The sequence below is a fragment of the Podarcis bocagei genome (assembly GCF_964188305.1).
Source record: "Podarcis bocagei genome assembly, chromosome: 15".
Taxonomy (NCBI): domain Eukaryota; kingdom Metazoa; phylum Chordata; class Lepidosauria; order Squamata; family Lacertidae; genus Podarcis; species Podarcis bocagei.
In genome coordinates, this window is record NC_138141.1 from 5,891,996 (window position 1) to 5,904,537 (window position 12,542).

The window sequence follows — 12,542 nt, forward strand, 5'->3', positions numbered from 1 at the left end:
GTTTTTCACTTTCTCTCTTAAAATATGCATTTTTATGTTTTGGGTTGGATATTTCAGAGGATAGCTGTGATATGTGCACCGTACGAGTTAGGTAGGTTTACACTGAAATGCAAAATGATCAGAATTTCTGCCCCATCAGTAGCAGTAGGGATTAATTTGGTGGGGTTTGGACTCTGTTCATAATGGGACGATGTTTCAAAACTATTAATTCAAAATTGCTAAGCATTGTTTGATATTTTAAAAGCCACAATGCTCTTCTTAACATGAGGGTGGTGGAGGAGAATGTTTCTGTGTTGTGTATGGGATTTTGCCCATTATATCACCAAGTTTTCTTTTCAACATTTGTTATGGCATGAAGAAATATCATCCAATTTGCATAATGAGCTGCTGCACACAAATGGTTTGTGTCTTGGAGCAAGTTAAAGATTATTTCATGCAGTGACCATAAGCTGACCTGTAGTTTCTCCCTCCTGCCCACCACAGCAGGGTATTCGGTCCTGTTAACTGGCTCCAGATGGATGCCCGAGCAGAGGCTGAAGGGAAGGCTGGTTTCTAACACCAATAATGTCAAGAGTTATTTTCAGGATCAGAGACCATTTGTCCTGTCTAGATTTATGTAGGTTATTTCCCAAGAAAATATCAAAGGCATCTGTTCGCCATGGTTCAAGGACCAGGGAGCTGGCTTGGTGATGCTGCAATATTTTAACATGCCAAAGTGTAAAAGGAATGGCTCTAAAGATTCTGTGCCCAGGGCAGTCCAGTACTTCTCCCCCCCCCCCCGGCACCAGAAGTTACCATGTCTAGAAAGGCACTCAGAAACCTGTTGTATTTTTGATGGCACACTTTTTAAAACACATGATGCTCATTTCAGCTCATAGCAAAAGGAATAATGAGCATATGTACAAACCATTCCATGTCATTTTAACTCTTGTTCCTTTGGAATAACATTTTGGCAGACTAAGGGTGCTCTGCTTAGTCAGTGGGATGTCATGGAGCAATAGCATCACTGCCACAACCAAGCATGCCAACTGAAAGAATGGGGCAGCAGGAAGATTGCTGAATCAACCTGCAGCTGGCACAGTGATTAGGCATGGATTAGGCCTAATCTCAGCACATGATGGCAGTGGGATTGTTTTGAAATCCAATATGTTCAACCCCTCCTGACCATAGCTGTCAACTTTTCCCTTTTCTTGCGAGGAATCCTATTCGGAATAAGGAAATTTCCCTTTTAAAAAAGGGAAATGTTGACAGCTATGCTCCCGACCCTCAAAACACACTTTTTTGGGGGGGGGGCTAGCTGCTATCTTTTGGTAGGGGGCATTTGCAGGTGGCACTTCCACCAGCGTCTTTGCAGGCAGGAGGTGGAGTTCTGGGCAGGTGGCGTGAGCTTTCTAAATTGTTGCTGTTTGCTTTGTGGAGCAAACAGAACTAGGGGGAGGCCAGTCAGATTTTACTTTGGTACTTTAAATTATGGGTTAAAATCAGTCTGTTTTGTACCTGCACTTTACTCACCACTTAGCCTTCCTTGCTCATACAGTGGTTTACACAACTTTGAATAAAAAAGGGTTCAGCTACATAACTGCATCAGTGGTTATGTGATTTCATTTGCTTCAGATTCTTTATGCTCCCCTTGTAAGCAAAGAGAGCAAAGGGTCAAAGTCACAGCAGTCAAGAGAGGCAACGAAACAGAGATGAGGAAGGAAGGAAAGTAGGTGAGGGAAATACACTCAACAGATTCAATGTCTGGTTGAGACTGTCAAAATATTATTTTCCCTTCATGAAAGAGTTCAAATGGCAGTCAACTCTCCCTCCCCGCCACAGCACTAAAGTTGATGTCTAGAGAAACAAGGAGGTTCTAATGCCCTGGGCACCAATTTCGGGAAGGACAAATTAGTCAGTTTGGGATTTTCGCAGTTGTTCATGTCTCCAGTAAAAATTATCTAATTAGGCTGCCATTCAAGATTATAAATTGAGTTCAAATTTCTGCAGAAATTTATGATTTTTATTTTTTAAAGTCATTGGAGCAGATTTCTCCACATAATCACAATTTTGTGTGCAGTTTTGATTACTACAAACATTTTTTCAACTCAGTTTCCTCTCAAATAATGCTTCTTGCATGTTATTTTCATTCATAACATGAGGAAGGTTCACCTGGCATCTTCGTTACATATCTTAAGGTGACAGGAAAAAAAATTCCTCTTCTCCCAGATCTTTGGCTAATTATACAATCTATGGCTTTTTAAACTGTGTGAGTGTTTGGGGGTATTGTTTTTGCTTGTTACCATGGTATGTATCTTTGTGTTTTTATACTGTAAACTGCCCTGGTAGAATAGAATAAAAGAATAAAAATAAAAATAATGCTTTTGATGCACACTTTCCCCTAATGTATGCATTTTTGGTAAACATCGTCTGGTTGGAGAACTGCTCCACAAAATTCAGAAATGTGCAAATTTTGAAGGGTAGTTTGTGTATTGGTTCAAGAAGCGCAGATTCTGTAGTTTCTCATTTACAGAATCAAAGCGGGTGGGATTAAGGACTCAGTCAGAAAGAGAGTTTGCTGAAGCACCGCTACACCTCTGTTTTCTTGTTGGTACAGTCTGAGCCACGCATAAGACATTGCCTTGGATGTGATCACTTACTTAATAAGAGGTATGCATTTTCACATGCTTCATGGATCTCTGCACCAGGACAGTTCCTGTAGCTATTTACCCCTGTTATTGCAGTTATTTGCACTGGTAAATGTGCAGATTTTACTTTTAGTGGAAGGGTGCAATCTTATGCTGACTTCTTTGGGATGAATCTTCTCTGATTTTCTTTGGACCACATCAGTGAGGTTGAGAATGGGGTCCTGTCATCTGGGCAGCCCAGGACCTCCATACCCTCTGCCCAGGCTTGTGCCCCCTTTTTCATCCCCTGTGCACTCCCTAATTCCCCCAACCCTCAGGTGCAGATTTGGGGAGGGGGCATGGGGGGAAGATGGGGGGAAGTTCCATTGCACAAGTGTAAATACTAGTGGCTAATGGAGCTTTGGCATTGGATACTGCCTTTAGCGTTTCCAAGTCCATGAGACTAGTCACAAACACCTCTGAAGGATTCTTTTTTGTTTATTGTTTTTAAGCTTAAGGGAACTGTGGATGAGCACCAGAAATTTATGCTACTTTGGGGGGGGGGGGGAGGGAGCTGTGCAATCAAGTGTTCTCCAGTAATAATTGTTTCCCCAATTTGAATCTAGCTGTGGAGAGGTTCATCAATCACTACTGCTTTGCCCTTTTGAAATCCATTTCTTAAATGTCATTAGTGGGTTCCCAAGTGCATCCTCCCATCTTCTATTTTTCCCACCCTCAGGTCACAAGATGATGGTCACATTATTATTATTATTAGGAGTTGGAATCCAACAGCAGAGGAAGGGCCTCAATACTTCACTTCCTTGATCTATGTGATGCTGGGGGTTATGCATGCTAATGTGTACAAATTCAATAGCTCTTTTTGGTGGAAAATAAATTTTAAATTGAAGCACTGAATAAAAACATTATTTACAACATCTGAAGGGTCACAAGTTCCCTCCTCTATAATTTAGGCACCACTATATACTAGCTGCCAGGGCATGGAAGAATATTCATTAAAATAAGTGCTGTATCCATTCTGCTGCAGTTCAGTTTCCATCAAATACTACATTATTCACCCTGATGTCTGCTTTTCAATGTAAGTTGCATAACTTACATTCATTTCAAAGGGAACACCCTAAACTATTTTTAAATGTGATGAACTATGTATCATTTGTGGGCTTAAAAAACAACATCAAGCATATTCATTTGACTGTTTTCTGTTCCTGACCACAGATGAACAAATGATCTTCAGCAATTTCCACATCCTTTTCTGTTTCCATTGGAATTCTCCAATATCTATAATAATCATTCTGCTATTAGTCATTTCAAACTAAATTGCTTCCTCGGTGGTGGTACCCCAGTTAATAAATTTCATTCCTTTGGAGATCTGATTATCACCCATGTGGTTTGCTTTATCCAGATGACATCTTAAAATCTGTATTTATATACAGGCCTTTGGCACATAGCTGGGGACAGGCAGAGGAGAATTTTATATCCTAACCAATGACTGAAAGCTACATTGTTATTATATATTGGTTTTGACTATTGTTTTATTTCAGTTTTCTATGTTCGATCAATACTAGCCTCCTTTTTTGGAGGAAGGACAGGATCTAACAAGTAATTTAATTACTTAATTGATAAACTTCAGTTACCGCCCAGTACAATAAGTCTGAATGCAGTGTAAAAACGGCACGTTTTTTGCATGAGTGTAAAAGCACATTGGGATGCGGGTGGCGCTGTGGTCTAAACCACAGAGCCTAGGGCTTGCCGATCGGAAGGTCGGCAGTTCGAATCCCCGCGACGGGGTGAGCGCCCGTTGTTCGATCCCAGCTTCTGCCAACCTAGCAGTTTGAAAGCACATCAAAGTGCAAGTAGATAAATAGGTACCGCTCTGGTGGGAAGGTAATCAGCATTTCCGTGCACTGCTCTGGTTCGCCAGAAGCGGCAAAGTCATGCTGGTCACATGACCCGGAAGCTGTCTGCAGACAAACACCGACTCCTTTGGCTTATAGAGCGAGATGAGCACGCAACCCCAGAGTCGTCTGCGACTGGACCTAACGGTCAGGGGTCCCTTTACCTTTAAATCACATTAGCCAATCTAATGAGAGCTGCATTAGGCCACACCCTTCAATGAAGAGATACACATGTTACAACCAGGTACCTCTGAAATTCATACTTCAGAATAAATGGTACAATATAGACAATACGGGGCAATTCTCCCAAGAGCAAAGAAACAAAAGATGCTTTAGTCCACTCATCAAAAGGCAGATCGGCTCCAGACACCTTGTATCTTTTCCCCATAGGACCTTACACAAGAGTCAGGTTAACATTTAGTGACATTTCAGAATGATTCAGAGTTACTGTTTTGATGTACAGGACTTTGCTAGGCAGGTGATGTTTAATGCATATTCTCCTAGGCAGGAGGGGAGGGGAGGGAGAACCACACTGATATTGACTAAAATCACATAATACAGGAACAATACAATTACAAGTTCCCTGATCCAGGGAGAGCAAATCCAACATGCAGCGGGGCTCAAGGTTTCCGGATGAGAATTTTGTATTGAAAATATTTGAGGGTGAAGCAAAACCGGAGGCTCATTCCAAGAGCAAAGCGGCTAGTAAAAGCCTCAAAGTTGTTGGGGTTTTTTTTGGGGGGGGGGCTCATAACTAGTGTCCAAATGTAGCCCCATGGGCCTCTCCATCTGGCTCTCAGGACTTTTCTCCTCCCAAAGCCACACCTCTTAAATACGTCTACTTTGTACCTTCCTCCAGTTCTTTTGTCTGACTGGAATTTCTCACTGACTATAATAATTACTCTGTCTTGCCTGGATGGAGAGTTGTGTATGTAAAAACCTCTGACTTCTGGGTGGTTGGACCGTAGGCTACTGTTCCTGAGTAGAATGGTGGGTTCCTTCTGCCCCACCCGCTGCTGGTATGTGGGTGCCAGGAAAATTGACCATGAGAGAGGGCAGCCCTTGGTCTGAAGAGCCACAGTGCCAATGGTTCCCAAGGCAGCCACTTAAGCATTGCCAAAAAGCAACAAAGCAAAGAGGGAACTTGGTATCTGCATATAATGTTTAAGGGCTACTGCATATGTGCAGGTGCAAATTTAGAAATGGTGCCTGGAATTTAAATAAAAATGGAATATACCTCACCTCTGAGGGAGCAAGACTGTGGCCTAGGTAATCTGTGTTCCTGCTCAGTCTGCTGGCCACTTGTTAACTGCTGAGGAGCACCTTCAAGGCCCTGCTCTCCCTTCTGATGTTAAATTGATCTTAAAACTGGACTTGTTTCAGATAGCCCTTCACACACAGAACCAGGTTTTGATTGCAAGCAGCACAATATCAGCAAGATTCCCATTTGCACTGTTTTAACCAAAGTGTATATGTGCTGGTACACAAAGATAACTTAAGCAGGGGACGGGGCTGAAAACTGAATCAAATCTCATGTATGCAGCAGTCTGGAAAAACAAAAAACTAAAAGAAGAGTAGAAATAGGGGAAGCAGCTATTCAGATGAGGAAAATTTTGTAACCAACCCCTGTCCAAGTGATGGCCCAGTATCCTCTGAAACATTGCAAGGGAGTACTGCTCATGACAGCAATCACTGGCTGCAGACTAAATTTCATCATCTTAACCAGGTTTGCAATAGCTCAGACAGACATTTAGTTTCTCTTTGCCATCATACCAAAGAAACATCGAGGCAATAACTTTAGAAGCAGACTGTATTTATTAAATATAACAAATCAGAGGATCTGCAACAAACCAATTTAAACATATTTAACTAAATTAAATTTATCCGGGCAGGTGATTTGCAGCAAATGGGGAAAATTATATGTCCTGGACATTTTAACAGCCACGTACTGTGGCCACATGGCAAGGATTAGAAGAAATTTCTCTCCCTGCAGCATGCACTTTATGTGTGAATCCGGCAGGCACACCACAAACTTGCCCTAGTGTGCCTGCTAGGCCCCCAAACAAATAATGTTTCTAGTATACAATTAACAATTCCTTAAAACTTCTCACCTGCCCAGACTAAATGCCAAATGAGTCAAATAATAAACAAATACCACTCCAGCCACAAACAACACTCAACAGTGTGAAGTAGGCTATAAAGTCCCAAATCCAAAATCCTACTCAACCGTAAACAAAGTGACTAACGAAGCACACACTGTAGGGAGGAAGTACAGGTGTCAAACAAAGGAAGAGTGAGGGACAGAGACAGCTTAAGTAGCCTGGTCTCCATCTTTTCCATCATTGGCTAATTGGCATCCTTGCGCCACAGCATTCTCCACCCCAGACCAAACCACCTCTCCTCTTCTTGTAGGCGTGGAGTGTGTGGTAAATTCACGCTCCACTCAAGAGGGTATATGACATTCCCACGAAATTAGAATTCCAGAATTCAAATGCACATTTTTAAGAGTCACAAAAGGGCTACCCCTGTGCACATGCTCATAACTGACATTTATTGGCTAGAGGAACATGAGGGTTTGTAGGGTGTGTGCAGCGAGACCACAGCCATGAATTTTCTTCCAGTTCCGGCACAACCGCCATTAGTATGAAAATGAAAATCCCACGATCACTCTCTAAAAGCGGTGACATATGATCAAAGGTGCAGACAATCTGCTACAAATTCACCTTTAAAAACCTTGGCTCAGACAGCAACTATATCACTGGTAAGTGCAGAAAGCCCCTTTGATCGCACATCTTCCCTTTCTGTTGTATTGTGCAAATCATATTGTGCATACTGACTCAATATTCTTTTGAGCCGAAGGAATTCATTTTGCCTAATCAAGTGGAGAAACCATGGTGATGAATGTATGCACAAGGGAGCAAGATAGAAGCAAGCCATTATATTATCTTTAAAATATTAAAGGCTGACCCTGAAGTCAAGGAGAAATATTCATATATGGAATTATCCTGAATCATTTAGTTTTGCTGTTTTTGTCTTTGCTGTTATTGGAACAAACAAAAGGAAATGGTTCTGAAAATTGACAGTAAAAGCACAACTAATCCTCAAGAATGTTTGCTAGTTGAACTAAATGAGGGAAGTTGTGGGTTGTATGCACGCTCTCTTAAGGTAATCATGGCTTACAGTATGTTGCTTATGTTTATTACAGCAAAAAGATGTGAGGGGAATCATCCAGGTAAACAACACAAGGTCATCCCAAACATGACCCTCAGGTGGCCTATGAAATAACAATAAGGAATAATAATAAGAAGAGAGTGCCTCAGCTATAGAATTAATTCCTACCTTATTCACTGCACAATCATCCATGACAATTCCTTTTTGAAAGAGGACTTCTCCGGAGAGCTGAGAAGATAATGGCAAGGAAACAATATACAGCTCTATTATTATTCGTTCAAACTCTGCAGTCCATCTAGGTACAAGACATTCACCATCATTTGCAAATATAATATATAATAAACAATCATTGGCCAAGATCATCATTAGCAAACACCTCACTAGCAGCTCAGCAGTTTTTGTCTCTAGCAAATAAAAACAATTAGTTCTCCTCCCCACCAAGTGCACAAAATGGGTGATATTTTACTCAGAGTAGACCATCTGAGATTATTGAAATTTAATCATGCTTGTTAAGTTCAGTGGGTCTACTCTGAGTACCACTCATTGAGTTCTTTCCCCCTGCTCTTCCAGCAAACCCAGCCATTACCTTAAATGGGAAACCCAGGTTTGTCTCGCAAGCCATTAACAAGTTGCCACCATATGTTGTTGGGTTACAACTCCCATCATTCCTGTTCACTGGGGCTGATGGGAGCTGAAGTGCATCACAGGAAGACCCAGTGGCCTCAAGTCTTCCTCGGTGCAACATCCAGTCTACTTGCGTTCCAAGATATAGGAGGATGGTGGTGGATTGTGCTGAGAACTTTTGCAAATAATTTTAAATAGTGTCTCTAATTACCAGGGTTCTTTATTCCTTGCACAATGTAAAAGCAATATTCAATGTGATTGACTTTTTATGGTAACTGTAGGTGAAAAAATATGAACTATTAGGCACAGGGATGGGTAAGTATGTCAATTTCTAATCCTTTTCACTTACACTTATTTAAACATATTTTTCTGTTACATTCCCCTCATTAATCCGAGGTTGTTTTTTTTTAAAAAAATACTCTTCCAAATTGTATTTTCTCTCAGAACATGTACTCAAATGTGTATTTTGCTATGTTCAAACTGTAAAGAACTATGTTGCAACAATCAAAGAGAAGTGTGAAATCTAGCAGGCAGCCAAGTTCTGATCTACGCATTAGATACCATTCAAGTCATTTCATATAGGAATTTGCAAAGATCAAATTCCTTTTTAATTTTTTAAAAATAAGTTTTACAGAAAAAAATGGCATGTGAAATTGGGGGCCAAATTCAACTATTCAGGCCTCTCTACGTACATAGGGAACATGAGGGTCATCTAGTCCAACCACCTGGAGTGCAGGAATCTTTTTACACAATGTAATTATTATTATTATTATTATTATTATTATTATTATTATTATTATTACCAAGGCCGGGCTCAGGGCAGCTAACAAGCAATAATAAAAACAAGTTGAATGAATACAACTTAAAAAACAAGATTAAAATACAACAATTAAAATATTGAAACATTAAAATATTAAAATGCAGCCTCATCACAGGAGGAGAAAGGAAAAAGAAAGAAGAAAGAGGGGGAGGGAATCAAATTGGCTCCAAGCCAAAGGCCAGGCGGAACAACTCTGTCTTACAGGCCCTGCGGAAAGAAATCAGATCTTGCAGGGCCAGAGTTGAAAAGGCCCTGGCTCTGGTTGAAGCCAGTCTAACTTCCTTAGGGCCCGGGACCACTAGGGTGTTGCTATTTATGGACCTTGAGGCTCTCCGTGGGGCAGACCGGGAGAGGCGGTCCCGTAGGTAGGACTCAAATCCATGACTCTGAGATTAAGAGTTTCGAGCTCTACCAACTGAGCGATCCCAGACCTCCACTGATACTTGTATGGCTGGAATATTGTGCATGGTATGGAAGTAAGGTCACGTTTCTTGCTCCATCCATTTTTGCCTCTGGTCCTACCCATCACTGGAATGTGGCCCCTGGATGGTTTCCCACAACGAAATGCTGCCTTCGGCCTGGGAGGGAGGAACACTCCCCATCCTTGCCTATGGAAAAACTGTGGATGCTGGCACAAAGCTAATGGTCATTTATCTTGATGGTCATGACTGCTTCTTATGAGAGTGAATCCCATAGTTTAGCTATGCACCGTTTAAAGAAGTACTTTATTTCATTTGTCTTGAATCTTCTCATACGGGATGGCCCTGACTACTACTATTATGTGATGTTCCCCACATGATGCATTGTTCTGTACAGTGGTACCTTGGTTCTCAAACACCTTGGTACTCAGGCAACTTGGAACCCAAACACTGCAAGCCCAGAAGTAAGTGTTCAGGTTTGCAAACTTTTCCCAGAAGCCGAACATGCTCCATTTTGAGTGCCACACTTCAGTTTTGAGTGTTACACTGAGGTCTGTCTGTCTCTTTTTGTGTGTGACTGTGTAGAACCCAGTTCAGCTACTGATTGATTGATTGAGTGACTGCAGTACATTGTTTATTGCTTTCATTTTATGGATCAATGGTCTTGTTAGACAGTAAAATTCATGTTAAATTGCTATTTTAGGGGTTGTTCTTAAAAGCCTGGAACAGATTAATCCATTTTGCATTACTTTCTATCGGAAAGTGCGCCTTGGTTTTGGAACGCTTTGATTTTGGAATGGACTTCTGGAACGGATTAAGTTTGAGAACCAAGGTACCACTGTACACGTTCTATAGACCTCTTGTCCTTTTCTCAAAAAGCGAGGAGGTGCCCCATCTCCTTGAATGTTTTGGCTGCCCTTTCCTGAACTTTTTTCCAACTACCATATTATTTTTAGGCAAGGCAACCAGAACTCTACACAATATTCCAAGTGTGGTCACAACACAGCATTATGATATATGGAATTTTATTTTCACCCCTTTCCCAATGATCCTTAGTATGGCAGTCATCTTTTTCACAACTGCCATAACTGATTCAACATCTTCAGTAAACCACGAAGTCTCATTCATGGCCTGCCACCTCCAGTTCAGACCCCACAATGGTAGATATGAGTGAACATGGACCCTCCACACCAGTGGGACAGAGCTTCATCACTAGCTTGTTTGATTGTTTGATTGCTTATTTAATTTCTGCAGCACTTATTAAAAATACTTCTAAGTAGTATACAGAAAACTGAAGCAACAACAGACAACTTAAATATTACAAAATACAGGTACATTAAAAAATGTTACATTATCAATAACATTATCAAATGTTACATAAATCAATATCAATATCTTCCAAGTGTGTTGCTGTTGGTTATGGGGATGGAAGAGGAAGTGGAGAGCTTGGAGCGGTGTGGGCAAATGGTGGGAGAACTGAACTGGCTTAAATAGTGTGTCCACACTACACTAACTCCTCATCCCTCTCCTGGGAAGTGGCAGGTGACATACTTGCCTGAAATCTAGTGTGGCAGCTGTGCCTCACGAGGTAAGCTGCTCCTGCTCCTACCCTACAACATTTTGTTTCAAGTCCCATTGTACTATCTATGCCTGCATTCTGTGCATTTACAGTGGTACCTCAGGTTAAGAACTTTATTCATTCTGGAGCTCTGTTCTTAACCTGAAACTGTTCTTAACCTGAGGCACCACTTTAGCTAATGGGGCCTCCCGCTGCCGCCACGCCACCGTCGTGCGATTTCTGTTCTCACCCTGAAGCAAAGTTCTTAACTTGAGATACTATTTCTGGGTTAGCGGAATCTGTAACCTGAAGCGTCTGTAACCTGAAGCGATTGTAACTCAAGGTACTACTGTATTTTGTCATGTAGTTTGTGGCTTGCTTCATACAGAGCCATTTGCTTGCATTCACTTGTAGCTCCTGCTTTCTACCTGTAACACACTAAGAGCATAAGATGAGCCTTGTTGGATAAGGCCAAAGACCCATCAAGTCCAGCATCCTGTTCTCACAGTGACCAACCGGGTGCCCCCATGAGAAGCCCACAAGCAGGACATGAGAACAGCAGCAGTCTGCCCACCTTTGACTTGAAGCAATTGGTATTCAGAAGTGTTACTGCCTCTGATAGTGGAGGCAGAGGATAGCCATAATGGCTAAAGGCCATTGATAGCCTTTTATTCCATGAATTTGTATAATCAAAACCATCCAATTATATCCAGATTGTGTTGGTCCTGCCATTGTCCACCTAGCCACCTACATTCTACTACCCCAGCTCCACCCACTCATGTGCAGGAGTTTCCTTATTTAGAGAGCACATTTTAAACTACAACAACCCATCCCTATTTCGCTCCTATTTGTAGGGCATGTATTTTGCTTCAGAAGTCGTGTTTGACTCATATGCAAATATATGCAAATATAATTGATCCATCAATCCTGTGAGGATTCAAATGATGAATCAACGAAGATGTCCGTAATCAGGTGACAACCCCAGTTCAGATGATGCGCAAGTTTCAGCCCTAGCCCATCACCCGGCCAGTCACTGCTTTAATCAGAGAGCTATGCACCATTAAACAACTTCTCACTTCATCATCAAAACTGTCTCTTAGAGTCTCCCCCTCATGTGCAAGGGAAATAATGTATACATACGCACATATGAACTATTGCAAAAAAAAGGGGGGGGAGGATTCTTTCTTTAATGAAGGAAGGAAGAATGAGCATAAGTGCTAGCAGGGCTTTATTTTCAGCCGGAACATGTGGAACTTGGTTCTGACACCTCTCAGGTGGTCACCATTGTCATTATAAGAGAACAAGGGAGCTGTTCATGGTGAGTTCTGGCATCTCTTTTTCTATAAAAAGAGCACTGAGTGCTAGGATCTGAACTAACCGGGCACAGCTCATTAAACCCTATCTTTGGAGAGAGAAAGGAGAAGGAGGATA

At 41.6% G+C, this 12,542-nt stretch overlaps 1 protein-coding gene across 4 annotated transcripts in view; it reads right to left on the minus strand.

The window, feature by feature from the left end:
• Positions 1 to 12,542, minus strand: part of LRRTM4 (leucine rich repeat transmembrane neuronal 4) — a 426,980-nt gene that overhangs the window by 192,997 nt on the left and 221,441 nt on the right. For 2 of the 4 annotated variants that reach the window (XR_014002357.1, XM_081171691.1), the window contains exon 3: positions 7,859 to 7,918. The exons of the other annotated variants lie outside the window; for them this stretch is intronic. Coding sequence is in view for 1 of the 2 variants with exons in the window: in XM_081171691.1 (XP_081027817.1) it covers positions 7,859 to 7,918 (60 nt within the window). In the remaining variant the exon portion in view is untranslated. The remainder of the gene's footprint in view (positions 1 to 7,858; positions 7,919 to 12,542) is intronic. 4 annotated transcript variants of the gene reach the window in all.